The sequence below is a fragment of the Ambystoma mexicanum genome, chromosome 1p, assembly GCF_040938575.1.
Source record: "Ambystoma mexicanum isolate Mex_15411 chromosome 1p, UKY_AmexF1_1, whole genome shotgun sequence".
NCBI classification, from domain to species: domain Eukaryota; kingdom Metazoa; phylum Chordata; class Amphibia; order Caudata; family Ambystomatidae; genus Ambystoma; species Ambystoma mexicanum.
Genome location: NC_090921.1, coordinates 814932944 through 814948590, shown reverse-complemented (window position 1 = coordinate 814948590; position 15647 = coordinate 814932944). Strand labels below are relative to the sequence as shown.

At 47.1% G+C, this 15647-nt stretch overlaps 1 protein-coding gene across 5 annotated transcripts in view; it reads right to left on the bottom strand.

Moving 5' to 3' along the window:
• The window catches only part of OTUD7B (OTU deubiquitinase 7B), a 932635-nt gene that overhangs the window by 591973 nt on the left and 325015 nt on the right, over positions 1 to 15647 (bottom strand). For all 5 annotated transcript variants that reach the window (XM_069652344.1, XM_069652353.1, XM_069652334.1 and 2 more), the window contains one exon: positions 3362 to 3577. In XM_069652344.1, coding sequence (XP_069508445.1) covers positions 3362 to 3577 — 216 coding nt within the window. The remainder of the gene's footprint in view (positions 1 to 3361; positions 3578 to 15647) is intronic.

Genomic DNA, 15647 nt, shown 5'->3' with positions numbered 1-15647 from the left:
CTAGGACCCTACACTATCAAATCAGTGATTAATCCAGTGGCCGTCAAATTGGCCTTAGCACCTGTTCAACCCGGGACCCGAGTCAAAACACCACCAAAACCAGTGCTGGTCGATGGAGAGCCTGAATTTGAAGTTAAAGACATCCTGGACTCAAAACGTACCAGATCCAAATAATACTATTTAGTGGATTGGAAAGGTTATGTCCTCAAGACAGAACATAGGAACCAAGTGAACATATCCATGCACCGCGTTTGATTAAGCGATTTCACCAGAATCACCCCACCAAACCAGGACCGGACAGGAAGAATACCCAGGGAGGGGCCTTTGGGAGGGGAGTGCTGTCATTAACACTGTTAAGGGCCACAAGTTGTGCCACAAGCAAGCACCCAAAATAGCCCAGAGGGCCTTGAAACTTCAGAAAAAGTACTCCTGGAGCACGTCCTGGCACCTCTGGCGGCAGGCTCACATGCTGTAAGGAAGACAGCTTTGCTTTCAATCATAAACATGGGAACTTTGAATCCAACATGGAGGCCACCGCATAGCTCAGTTCTTAAAAAACCAAGCCATGCGGTTTAGTGCTTTAGGTGTGGCTGGACCTGGAACTACTTTACCTGGAACTACTTTGCGTGGGCTATTTAAAAACCACATCCAAACAGCAGAACATGCTTCGCATTATTCTGCATCTAGTAGCGTGACGCTCAACATGTTCAGCTCCTGATCTTCAGCAGCTCCCTGCAGTCCTGCAAGAACAAGATTACTCTGCCTTACCTGTGAGTACACGATCCAGCATTCAGCATCTCAATCATCCCTTGCTGGAAGACCGCAACCTGTGGAAATAAAGAGAGGAAAGCATCAGCATCACTCACCTCTGAGTACTAGCTGGAGGAATTCCTGCAATCCGCTGTCGTAACCTCTGCTCAAACATCGCAACCTGAAATAACAAGAAAGTGAATAATATTAAAACGAGTGCGGTTTCAGAACATCGAATTTCATTATTCTTACCTGAATTCCGCCGCGCTACGCTGCGCTTCCATCCAGACCACCACAGCAGCATCCTGCAAGGGAAAGGGAGAAATATTCAGGTTCGCTTTCAACATTTAACAAACGCACTGCCCTCTATGCATTACTTACCTTAACGGATTTCTGGGGGCAGGTTCCATCGTTCTCTCGTCCACTCGTAGGACCACAGCAGCCTGTGAAGAGAAGAGAACACAGGTTAGCTTTAAATGGACAATAAAAGAACGCAGCGCTTTGCGCTTTCTCTTACCTAAAGCCTGCATCTCCACCCGGCACGGCAGCACCAAAAGACTTTCACACCTGTAAAGAAGGAAATAAAGACAGTAATGAAACTTCTGCAAACCACCATATAAGAGCAGACAAAGACTGATATAACATCAAACCTACCAGTCTACCAACAGACTTGGGGGTCACACCAGGCCTGGACCCGAAGGAAGGCGCACTGCACCAGTGAAGCAACTCGGTCGGCGCTCCAGCAACCACTAAGCATCCCTGCACAAGAAACTCAAGACGGATAGCTCACCATAACAGAAAATAAGGTGAGAAAGACTCGGTGGGAGGGGGGTCGGTTTGAGGGAGGTTCACCCACTAAAGACAGTTATTACAAATCCTCCCTCCTGTATTGCAGATTCATTATTTCCACGTTGGGCAACTACTTATCCAGGGTTCCAGACCTCAGAGCCTTCCAGGCGCCCCCAGGGATACCAGGTGAACACAGGACCACTTTGTATCACCCCATACCTCTTCAAAGAAATGCTTGCCCTTCCTTTTCTTTTTACTCCAATGAACCACATACATAAGAAGCCTGGGCAGTCACCCCCCCCGTAAGAATGTAACCTTATCAGGGCCTCCAGGCAGACCCTTCCAGTCAGTGGAGTTCTCCATTCAGTGAATCAGTGAAGAGAGACAGAGTGATACCAAACAAAGCAACAGAGGATCTGCATGGTCACAACGAATGCAGTGTGCCACCAGAGACCAACAGCAGATGCTATGCTCCGGTGGCAACCATGGAGCCCCACAAGAGACATTTGCAATAGTGCCATAGAGTGGCCATTTGAAAAACCAAATACCCGCCTATACTTAACTTGGACTTAACCTGGACTTATCGGCTGTTCGGATCCCTGACACAGACTGCAACATTCCACAATGCGGGACACAATCTTTCCGGCATGGCAGACCCGCAAGGCAAAAGGGGGCAAGCTTAGCCCCTTTGTTATGCATTTCAACACCTGAAACTCCTCCAAGGCGGGGAAAGCTAGGGCAAGATTGGTAAACGGTAGAAGGCCAAGCGGAGAAGGAGAGGGAGGATAAGAAAGGAAAAGGGAAAGCATGAGGAGGAAGGACAGGTGACTAGAGTGTGGAGGCATTAAGGAAAAGATATGAGGTATTAGTTGGTTAGAGCAAGTGGGACTGTGTGGCGAGTGTTTGAGCAAGGTGGGTGAGTAGTAGAGTAAAAGTAGAGTGAGTGGAAGGTGGAAGAGTGAAAGGAGGGTGACTGAAAAGGTGAAGTGGAGTAGTAGTGTGGAGAGGGGAGAGTAGTAGTGGGGAGAGTAGTGTGTGGAGAGGGGAGAGTAGCAGTGCAGAGAGGGGAGAGTGGAGAGTGGAAGGAGAGTAGGACGGAGTAATATCAGCGGTTAGTGGTAGTATGAGAGAAAGACTGGAGGGTGGCACAGTAGAGAAGTTAGGTGGAGTTACAGAGAGGAAAGCAGTGAGAGGAAGAGAAAGTGATAGGGAGAGGTGCATAAGGGTCTGACAGGAAGACGACAGAATGGCGCCTAGATGTTTAAAAGGCCCTCCCTTCCCCTTAGAACCAACTTGAGCGGCAGAGTAGGTCTCGCTTAGGAAGCGCTGGAGAGAGATTAGACAGGTAAGGAGATTGCCCTTAGGCCCTCATTTACAGCAAGGTACAACCTAGACAGTAAGGGGACAATAACCTCAATATACTAGCCTGGCAAGTAGAGAAGCCTGTACTAGCCCCACACACACACAGACACTTGCTCACCCCCCACATACACACACATGCTCACCCCCCACATACACACACATGCTCACCCCCCACATACACACACTTGCTCCCCCCTCCACACACACACACACACTTGCTCGCCACCCCACACACACATACACAAACACACATACTTGCTCGCACATCACCAGTAATCCCTTAACGGTCAACCCCCTCAAGGACAGAGATTGGCAGGAATTTCATGACTGCCAATGGCAGTTATGCCACCTGTATATGTTGAACGGGTAAAAATGACCTACAAGCAACATGATCATATCAAAAGATAACATTTTAAAAGCAGAACACCAGTGTCATGTTAAATGTATGTGACATACTAACCAGCTTGCTCCAACGCCACCAGCATTGACTGCTCTATGAGATCCCGTTCAATGAAGGAGCGAAACTCCTCCATGTACACTGTCAGATCAGGGAGCTGAAAAGTGCAAATGGGCATCTCCAGCAGATGTTCACTGCTACCATTGCTAGAAACGTGGGAGCGTGCCAGTGACACAATGGTTGAGCTGGCATGGGAAATCCCTCTAGACAGACGTTTTTCTAAAAAAAGAAAGGGAAAGGCAATTAGACACAAAAGTAGCATCTACAATGACTCAAATACATTGAATGAGTATAACAACCAGATTCTAAATGTAATAGCACTAGTTTGAATAAAGGTTGTTAGTGTTTTCAACGTAAAAATATATTTGTCTTCAGAGGAATATAAATATACAAATTAGCTGAACATGTCAGTGATAACCATCAAATAATTTAACACAGAAATCCTTACAGTTGCCTTAATTATTTCATCAATACGCCACTATTCCATAAGCTCATTTAGATAGTTTACCCTCCCCGCTTCCTAGTTTACACCCCAATCTCAGAGGCATTTCTTACTCAGTTATAAAACACTACAGAAACACTAGATAAAGTACTTAAGAAATTAAAAATGTGTGTGCCTACCATTAGTACAAAGAGACCTAAAAAATATGCACTATATATTCTGCCTACCATGCAAAACAGAATGGCAAACATCACTTAGCCAGTAATAGTCTTTCTGATGCTTCTAGCTGTTTCAAATCATGAGTTATGCATATTTTACCACCCACTGATTGGTCTGGGGGATTACATGTTGTTTACTTCACAAATCAAAGTATATGTTGATGGGGGCATCCCTGTCATACTAATCTCGCCTAAGTGTGCATGTACCCACAATGCCCTTTGGTGCCTATCACCTCACTCATTGCAATCTGAAAGCATGTTGGATTGGTTATGAAAGTAGAAGCATGTGTTTTGTCGTATGCCTGTATTCTCCACTATCAGGGGATTGAATAGTGGCATGTGATGCTATTGTGAAGGGTCTTGGAATATGGAACCCCTTGTGGAATGTGTATGGAGGAACAGGGTTCCAGGTTCCCTAAAAAGTGGTTGGAGTGGTACTTGAGCAAGGAGGTTGTTGTTGGGGGTCGCTACAAGGGTCTTGTACAAATAAACTGAAGCTAACCTTGATGTGTCTGCTTCATATTAAATGGCAACAAGTTTACAACCCCCGGCATGGTCGTGCATGAGCTCGGTTTACCGGTCTGCTGTTCAGCATCCTCATCGGCGCTCACTGCTCCGAGGAGGCCGGAGAACAGATGCAGGTACTGAACTGACTGGAGCGAACAAGGAGCGTCTCCATGTCGAGAAGGTGTGGCGGAGAAGCTGTGGAAGGGAGCTGTGTCAACTGTCGGAGGCAACGGGTCCCTGCGTGCAGGGTGAGGAGGAGCCAGTGTGCAGCCAGTGATAGTGAGAGTGCTGCGGACGACTCATCAGCTTATACTAAGCATGAAGGTACGCTGTATTTGTTTGAGGGGGGCGGGCAAGAAAAAAAAAGGCAGCCCCTTCCGTGGCAAGACTAACATTATGTCGTAATGTTAGAGAAAGGGGCCCTAGTGCGTGACGAGCGAGCGACTGCCCATCTTTGTTGAAACAGGTTGTTCCTTTATGAGGATCATTGGGTGATCATTCCTCAATAGTGTGTGCACTCGTCCCAGTGATTAAAGGGACTTTCATACTGGTACAGAAGGTCGACGCCACAAGTTATAGTGGCCTTGCCTGATGTACCCAGCCCCACAATTTTTATGGCAACATCTGGACCAGTCAAGGTCAAGTGGAGTCAATGGAAGAAAGGATTTCTGCACTTTATTAGGGCAGCATGTGCAAATTTCTTTTCTACTGAGAGGAAAGACTCCTATTTCCTATTAATGTACTTTTTAGGTTACGAAGGCCAACGTATTATTGAGACTCTGCCTGAACTGGTTGATGTAGGTAGTGGAGATGTGGCCAAAGAGTTGGAGGTGGCCCTACTCAAGTTGGAAAGTTACTTTATCCCTAATGCACATACCAGAGCATTGAATATGTTATGGCTCTACACCACCTGGCTCTGTACTGTAGGTTCGGTAATTCTTTGGATGAACACATTCAGGATCAATTCATGATCCATTACAACAATAGGATTAGAGAAGAGCTTTGGTTAAAAGATTAACCTAGCCTTGACAGGGTGATAGATATTGCTAAACGGGTAGAACACTCCATCGCATGTGTTGCTAAACTGACCAAGGCAGAGAAAAAGGCTTTGAGGATTTCAGAGACGAAACAGGAGAAAAAGTCGAAGGAAGGAATGTTGAATAAAGGAGGTGGGGAAAGCAATGGAACATGTGTGATGGCCCAGAAGGGCGAGGAACGACTGCTTGCGGTGTGCCAATGGGTCACATTTTTCTGCATCTTTAGTGTGTCCTGGGCAGAACGTGGCGTGCTCCAAGTGTAAAATGAAGGGTCACTTTGCTAATTGTTGCAAACATTTTCAATTCAACCAAAGGAAAGTATTGTATGTGACCGGAGAGGATCAGGATTCCTCTGAAGAGGAAGATGACTCATGTTGAGACAATTATTGTCAATGTTGTACATGATGTGGATGAGGGGAGTCTGTATGCTTTGATTTGAGTGAATGGGACAGAAGTGTCTATGATGGCTGACTCTGGAGCAAAAATGTCCCTCCTCCCTAAGGGTTGGATGCGCATGATTAAGGGGGTGATGTGAGCAATTTGTTGAAGGAGGATGTAATCCCAAAGGGTTATAATCAAGACAAGATTGAATGGATGGGCTATTTCAATGCTCAGTTTGATTTTAAAGGAAGAACCGCCCCAGGGAAGGTATGTGTTACACAGAAGGGTGCATACAAACAACAACGGGACTACTTGGTTAAACCAATCCCCTCTACAACCCAAATTATATACTTATACCACAAAGAGACGACAAACATCGAATTATCCTGGACAAAGCCTAGTTTCTACACATCACTGAAGCATGAGGTCAACCGTAGGATGTCGGCGGTGGGCCGCCAATCTAAGGAAAGAGAAGCTGACCCTGTTCATGCACACCAAGCAATATACTTTTTTTTAACGTATTTTTATTGTTTTTACACAAAAATAGAGTTTGGGTCCTCAATGGGTTTTTCAGTTCGGGAACTATTCGTGCTGTATATATCTGATATTTTGATATTGTGTGGACACCATTGTTCCATATAGTCTGATTTTAAGTATTCCAGCACTGATCCCCATTCCTTCATGAAGGAGTTGTTCTGGTCCTGGAGATGGTTCGTGATCTTTTCCATGGTCATTTGGGACCACACCTTTTGCAGCCATGTGAATACCAGTGGTGGGTCTCGTTTCTTCCAGCTTTGAGCTATCGTTGCCCATGCCGCGATGACTAGGCCCATAAAGCCCCTCCATTGTGCTTTGAGGAGTCTCTTGGCCTGTGTGTCCTTAAATCCACACAACCACACCCTCACCCCCATTTGGCCTGCCTCTGGGAATATTTTTGTCATTTCCGTTTGCACTTCTTTCCAGAAGCCCTTCACTCCCTGACAGTCCCACCAGATATGCCTCTAAGTTCCTGCGTCCAGACACCCCCTCCAACAGCGATCCGACGTATCCGGGTACATTGATTTGAGCCTCTCTGGGGTAGAATGCCATGGAGCGATTATTTTCAGCCACATTTCTCTGGTTTGGACGGCCCTGGTGAGTTTGGGGATGCCTGCACACAGTTCCTCCCATTGCTGCCTGGCAATTTCTTCCCCTAGCGTGGCTTCCCATCTCTTCATGTAAATCCATTTAATTTCTTCTTCTTGTGTGCTAATGAAGTTGTATAATGTTGACACCAGCTTTTTGTCACCTGGGTTGGTTATTATATACGTCTCAAATGGTGTGAGGTCCCTCGTGGCCGCCTGGAAGACCTCTGGTGTACTTAGCCTATGTTTTAACTGCTCATATTTGTATCTATCCGCTTCTGTTAGCTTTCACATATTTTTAAATTCTGCACAAGTTTGTATTTCTTTGTCTTGGATCATTTCACCAATTTTCCTGCATCCTGCTGCGTCCCACTTCTCAAAGCCGCCGGATTCCTTTCCTGGGGGGGAACTCTGGGTTCCTGCATATAGGCGTGAAGGGGCCAGTGGGGTGGTCATGATTCCCTTTCTGGTTTCGTCATCCCAGGCGTTGAGGGTGGTTCTCATGACCTCACTTACTTGAAGATTCAGGTGTCTGTGCTGTATATGTTTCCACAATAAGTCCTCCAGGCGGGTCCTAGCGACCGCCCTGTCTTGTGTTACCTAGGTCGTTTGTTGGTCCTCACCCATCCATTCCTTCAGGAATGAAAGTTTGGCTGCCTGATAGTATTTCTTAAAGTGAGGTAGGGACATTCCGCCAGCCTTTGTTGGTGCCGTGAGAATGGCTCTGGCGACCCTCGGAGGTCTCTTGTTCCACAAAAATTGCGATATGGCTTTGGAGAGAGCTTTGAAGAAGGAATCGGGGACTGACACTGGGAGGGCCTGGAAATAGTAGAGCACCCTGGGGAGTATGTTCATTTTTACTGATTGGATTCTTCCCCATCATGAAATCCTAAGCGGGCACCATCTTTCTAGATCCTTTTTGACTCTAGCCAGAAGGTGTATGTAATTACACTTATAGATCTTGTCCACCCTGTGCGTGAGTGTCACCCCTAGGTATTTGATGCCCTCCTCTACTGTTTTTAGACTTATCAAGCCTGCCACTGTTTCTAGTGACACCTTGTTTCCTGCAAGGAGCATATTCTCCGATTTTTTCCTGTTAATGTTCAGGCCTGAGATCCCCCCAAATTCTCAAGTGTTTCTATGGTTCTCGGTAGAGAGCTCCCAGGGTCTTCCAAGGCTAGGAGCATGTCGTCAGCGTAAGCTATAACTTTATGTTGCCTGCCATCGCAGGGGAGGACGAGGAAATGTGCTCTCTTGCGGCATGGAAACTGTTGATAGCTGAACTGTTTGGAACGGGGTCAGCTTCAATTGACTCTGAGAGTGATGACGCCCCCTCGCCCACAGCGGATACCAAAGGCGAACACCATACAGGCTCATAGGGGGGAGGGATGGGGATTGCAGTGTTGTTTGTTGTTAAACGTGTTTATTTATGTTCAAGTTGTAATGTTGTGTGGTTTACATATATAAAATAAAATATATTTTAAAAAAAAAATAAACTTTATGTTGCCTGCCCGCTGTCATGGTACAGGCACCCAAAACCCTGAAACTTGGGGGGCCATCCCGGACTTTGGACCCCCTTGGGGCTTATCAGGCCCCAGCCAGGCTCAACTGGACGCAGTCCTGGCCCTGCTGCCGCCAGGCTCATGGAGGTGTTAGTTACATGGTCCATTAACTTGGCTCAGAGGCTGAGCCATTCAGTTCAGGGTGTGGCCTAGAACTACTTTACCTGAGAGAAGGGATACGGAGAAGAGGACTATTTTATTGGAACTACTTGCAAGGCTATTTTAACCGTACCCAACAATCTGAACACGCTTCACGTTATTCTGCACTCCTGCAACGTAACGCTCACCGTGTCAGATCAGTTCTTGCTTCCTTCTGCCACGCCCGTCCAGAGTCTTCCATCCATCGGCACCTGTGAACAGAGAATAACAGGAGTTATTTAAGCATCGAAGGCCTTACCTGCAGTACATCCAGATCTCATCTCCTGCTTTCCCACGGACCGCCGCATCTGCAGAACAGAACGAAAAGCACCCTCTCGGGTAGCTACTCACCTGATCGGCCCGCTCCAGGAACTTCGTCGGACAGTTCTTCACTCAGCAGAGCGCTGCAGCTCGACACCGCCACACGGATCTTCTATTCTTCTTCCTGGACTTGCGCCGTACCTGCTGAACAGAAAAGGACAAACAGGTTAGTCACACGTAGCAAAGGAAAGCTACAGAGGCGAACATTCGCGAGCCCAGCACAGCGCTATACTTACCGGCAGGAATCCTGAGCATCGTTGTCAGGAGGTTCATCCATCATCCGAAGGTCGCTTAATGCCGCACCTGTAAGACAATAACGGACATTAGTTATCTTGAACAGAAAGACTTAGCCGTCATTCCAAGCAGTTATTGGAATAGAGGCTTACCTGCTTACTCCTGGGCCTTCTACTTCAGCAACTTCCTTCGGATCAGTGACGTAACTCGATCCAGGAAAGACTGTGAACCGTGCCCCTGCCAGAGTGTGCAGGACGGAGAGCTCGCCCATTAAAAAACAGAGGTGAGCCAGAAGAAGTGAAGGATAGACCGGAAGGAGGTGAAACCACTGACCACCTCCCTTCCGTAGCTAATATCTTGTTTCGACTTGCAGGCTAACATCTCCTGAAGCAAGGACTAAGGGGAGACGCAAGCTAGCATCACGACACCCTACGCACACGAGCACGCCCCCATGGAGACCAGGTGAGCGTGACAGAACGCGAAGCCTACACAAAATTCTCTACCTGGGCGTCATGGAAACCTCGGAAACTGATCAGCTAGCTCAGCTTTTGGGGGAACTCAGGGCCGAGGTCCATTCGGCTAGACAGGAAACCAATGCCTTACGAAGAGAACTGATTGTAGCCAAGGAGCGCACCGACGATCTCGTCAGACAGCTGCTCCAGTCACATGTAGGGCAGACGCCGCTAGCCAGGGTGGGGTCAGCGGTACCCCCCGCATCAAGCAATCCGGTTCAGGTGGTCCTCCCAGGAGCTGTACCCTTGCCACCCCCAAAACGATTCGCTGGGGATCCGAAAAGGTATGCGGTGTTTATGAACCAGTGCCGTCTACATTTTCTATGCAGGCCAGGAGCCTTTCCAAACAACCAGTCCAAAGTAGCTTTTGTACTTTCATATCTTAGCGGCAGTGCTGCTGACTGGTCTGTACCGCTGGTCAGTCGGGATGATCCCATTTTGCGAGACTTCCAAAGATTCCAATTGGATATGGAGAAGCTGTTTGCCCGGCGTTGTCAAGGTCAGCCATTATATAATGAGCTCTTGTCTTTGCATCAGGGCAATCAGGATTTGTTAACATACATTGCGACCTTCAACAGACTGGTTGTGGAAACTGATTGGCCGGACGACAAGAGAACAACACTTTTTTACCGTGGTCTGAGAGGGGAGTTAAAGGGCGTTTTAGCTCAAGTGGTGAACCCGCCCAAGGAAAGTGCCGAGTACATACGACTTGGTAGTCCAGCTAGATCACAGACTGCAGAACTGTAAGGCAGATCGTGCTTGAATTGATTCTAGAGTATTCGTGCGCCCCAAGGAAAATGCCTCCAGGACCACCGATGTGTCAGAACCCATGCAAATCGGGGGAAGTACGGGGGCCGTTAACCAAGGCCGAAAGGGATAGGAGAAGCCAGCCATTTTCTCAGAGAATGCCCAGTGAAGCCACCCAAAAATGCAGGAGTCGCCGGTAAGGTTGAAACAGAGTCTGAGCCGGAAAACTTCACCGCCTGGCAGGCGTAGAAGTCCGCTTGCCAAGCGAAAACAAGGACTCCCAGACCTTGCACCTAGTTTTGCCTATGGTCCTTATAAACCACCAGCAACCGTCTCGAATGCATGCAGTCAGAGCATACATCGACAGTGGAGCCACTGGAAATTATATGGATCAAGAATTGGCTTCAAGGATGAACCTTTCCCTTTGCGAAAAGGCAACAACAGACTTAGTCACCACAGTCGATGCAACTGAAATAGCTTTGGGTCCGGTAACACACTCTACGGCTGAGATGACTCATAGTGTTTGATATAATCAAGGCCCCACAATTTCAGATAATTCTGGGTATGCCATGGTTGGAATCACAAAATCCTTGCATAGACTGGGGTGCCAAGAGGCTGACCTTCTCAGTCGACTGTGTTCAGACTTGTTATCCAACTAAAGGACCTTTGGTCACTGGAGCAACAACGATCATGAAACCAACCAACTGGCTACCTCTGGTATATCAAGACTATCAGGATGTATTCCAAAAGGATCAAGACAACACACTGCCCCCTCACAGGTCGTATGACTGCCAGATCGACCGAGTACCAGGAGCACCGATTCCGTGCGGTCGAATCTATGCTCTCACAGAAACCGAGAACCTGCATTTGAGAAAATATTTAGACCAGTATTTGGCTAACGGTTTCATCCGCCCATCCAAGTCCCCAGCGGCCTCACCATTATTCTTCGTGCCTAAAAAGGAAGGTGACCGTAGGACTTGCATCAACTACCACGCATTGAATCAGGTCACTGTTAAAAACCGTTACCCGTTGCCTCTGATTCCTGACTTATTGGATCAAGTTAAAGATGCCCGGATTTACACCAAGTTAGACCTCTGCGGAGCTTACCACCTGGTGCGGATCAGGAAAGGGGACGAATGGAAGACCGCTTTCCACACCAAATACGGGCTATTTGAATACCAGGTGATGCCTTTTGGCCTTTGCAATGCTCCAGCGGTGTTTCAATATTTCATGAACAATGTTTTGTGAGAAATGATTGATGTGTATGTCGTAGTATACATCAACGACATTCTGGTATACTCCCGTTCAGAGCAAGAAAGCAGTTTTGGACAAACTTCGACAACACAAGCTACTTGCAAAGTTGGAGAAATGTTTTTTCCATGTTACTGAGGTGGAGTTCCTCGGATTTGTTCTAACCCCTCATGGTGTGTGATGGATTCACGAAAGGTGGATGCCATTCTCAACTGCTCCAGGTCCAGGATCTGCCTCTGCTGGAGCAGCGGGCCACCTGCACGAAGCCCTGGCCACCTTTGAGGCATTTAGGTAGCGCCAACTTCGGATGCGCTTTTCTACAAAAATCGATCATTTTCACTGCAGCACCTTCATCTGCAGAACCGCTATGAAGCGAATGCTGAATAACCCGCCCCGAGGAGATTTCGAGCGAAAATCACTGCCACAGCACCCTAAAGCCATCAAGGTACACGAGGTACCCGATTACTCCAAGATGGCCGCCCACTCGCCATTGTCTACCTCTAGTGCCTAACATGACCCATGCACTAGGCCCCGATAGGCTACCTTGCCTACTTTGACCAGATTTGTCGCCGGCAGGCGGAGCCGGCCCACCTCGTCCAAGGCCCACTGAGACGAGGCTGGTGCCTGTTTCATGCCCCTGTCTGCCATCTGCCAGACCCCCTGCCAGGTAACTCCTAAGCCTTTCTTAACACTATCATTGAGGCACATGACTCTTGTCTTTCTGTCTATCACTACTACGCCTCGCTCGTGGTACATTAAAAACGTCAGACAGTTCGCCATAATCCTGCTTTCTGTTGGTTCTACAAACTACATGTAGATTGTTTGAAACAGCCTGGTCTAACGGTCACATTATTAACCACCTAAGTGCCTTGGTTGCTCAAATTGATTATAGATGACCCATTGCTGGTGCATATAGTAATTGACCTCACTCGAAGATCCTGCATGTCACTGCACTCCTTTTACTGAATCTCATTCTGCTTTTTATGCTACACACTGTACCTCCCATTATCACTAGTGTCGTGTTCTCTTGTGTTCTCACTTGTGTTCTCCAGTCACCAGTGTTTTAGGTCTCTGTACTAAATTCGAATCTAGATGTTAGTTTGCTTGAATATCCTCATTGCATCTCTTCAACTTAAATGCACTAAAATGTACTAAATATTAGCGCACTGTACCTCCCAGTCATTAACGACTCAGGCATATCACTGAAGTACCTAAGACCAAACCTAATATCTAGACGCCAGCTCACAGTATGCTCCTGGCATAGTCAGAAAATGCCCCCCACTCGCCTCAATAAAGTCACCTTGACCCCAATACCCCTCACAGCCATATCCAGTATAATGGCCTCTACTCTCAAAACCAGCCCTCCCAAGGATAGAAATCTGAGACTCCGGTCCAGACTACCTAGTATATATGAACCTGTAGGAAACCACCAGAATAACGCCACTACCCAATCAAAAAACCTGCACCGTTCAGTCAAGCAATCCACCCACACCGGTGATCAAACTTCTACTATAACTTGCACAACTAGAGATACCCTACCACTTAAAACCTGTCAAACCAGCAAACCCAATAGCTCCCTAACACTACTAGGATCTCTCATAAATGCGAGATCTGTGGTGGCCCATGCCGCAGAAATTGCGGACATCCTAAATAATGATAATTTGGATCTATTGGCCATAACCGAGACTTGGCTTCACGAGGCTGCAGGACCAACACTAATGTTAGCAGTGCCCGATAAATACCAAATTCTCAGAGCTGACAGGCCAAATGCCAGAGGCGGCGGACTAGCCATCATCTGCAAATCTATCCACATCAGACTTGCCACTTCAGTCTCCTACTCATCCTGTGAAGTACTTACAGCCAAAATGCCCCTCTCCAACAACCGCACGCTCTCAATCCACTTAATATATAGACCCCCAGGGCCTCTAGGCACCTTTGAAGACGATTTAACTAGCCTTATAGCCAACAACACCAAAGACCACTCCCAAACCCTACTATTGGGAGACTTTGACCTCGGCTTTAATTAAATTGACAATAAACACGCTGAGTCAGTTGCAGCCCTGCTCAAGGACCACAGCCTTGATCAAAAAATCCTCTCTCCCAACCACATCAAAGGAAGGCACCTTGATTGGATATCGGAACTGAATTGCAACATCAGTATCACCGATATTGCTCCACAAACATGGACGGATCAATATCTAATAACCTTCTCTGCCACGCTAGATCTCCTTAGCCCCAAAATCAACAACATGGTTCCCCCTCTCCCGACCAGAAGTAAGAAGGACATGACTGCTGAAAACATTATCCCTCTCCTCCTTCCAGCCATATCAGGATTGGAAAGTAACAACCCGGACACCTTGGTAAACACTTTCAATGATGCTATGACCAAAGAATTAGACGCAGTTGCTCCAGCCAAATTACGTAAAGCTAAACAGGAAGCCCACTTAAATGCCTGGTTTACGCCCCACCTCAAATCTCTGATACTACAGAAAAGAAAGCTCCAATCCATCTGGCGCCACTCACCCACTGAACACAACAAAAACAACCTAACCGAATTTGCCAAATCCTACAAAAAAGAAATTACCAAAACTAAGAAAAACACCTTTAATGACAGAATTACAAAAGCCAACTCTAATACTAAAGAGCTCTTCGCCATCCTCCGTGAAATGGAATCCCCTATTCAACCAATAGACAATGCCCCTAAAAATAAAGATTGGTGCACAAACATACAAAACGCCCTTGCTAACAAAATTTCCTCGCTTCAATGTAAAATTGCTAAAAAAAAAAAAGGCTGCACTGCCACCACTGGACCAACAAATACCCCAATCTCAGAAGAATAAGACTACTGCACCGTTTAGATTCAAGTCTTTCTCCATAATTGACAGAAAAAATAATACTCTCCCTCAAACCCTCAAATTGTAAGGGCGACTCCTGCCCAGCACAATTAATAAAGGATGCAGCTAGGGATCTAGCTCCCTTCATTTCCAAGCTCAAACTCTTCCTTTAAATCCAACACGGTACCCACAAACCTCAAAGAATCATGTGCCCTACCATTACTGAAAAAACAAACTCTGAACCCCACCATCCCCACCAATTATAGACCTATCACCACAGTGCCTTTTCTACTTAAAATCCTAGACGGAGCTGCCTACACACAAATCCAGGATTACCTGGAAGCTAACCACTTGCTTGGCTCACGGCAATCTGGCTTCCGCCCACTTCATGGCACGGAAACAGCTCTGTTAGACCTCAAGACCCAAATTGAGGAACTTAAGGATAATGGGAAAACAGCTCTGCTCCTCTTACTGGACTTGTAGGCTGCCTTCGACTTGGTGGACCATGCAGTCTTGTGAAACCACCTTGAATCTGCCGCCAACTTCACCGGAGATGCCATAGCCTGGGTCCAATCCTTCTTAGCAAATCGCACCATGCGAGTCTTCTCCACCTCCGACTCAGCCGACCCCATCAAAATAACCTGTGGTGTTCCACAAGGATCTTGTGTCTCCCCCACCATGTACAATATCTTCACCAAGCCTTTGTTGGACAGACCGGGTGTCATCTACACGAACTACGCAGAAGACACCCAGATCCTCATACCCCTTTCGGGCAACTACAAGACAAACTCAGCCTTGGTGAACAAAATATACACCCTCATTCAGGCATGGATGGCCTCACATGGCCTCTGCCTGAACGACGATAAAACAGAGTTATTAATCCTAGGCTCTGAAGCCAACATCCAAAAATTATGCCCAAACTACACATCCTTCAGCATTGATAATAACCCTATCAAGGTGATGTCTGTGGTTGAAACCCTT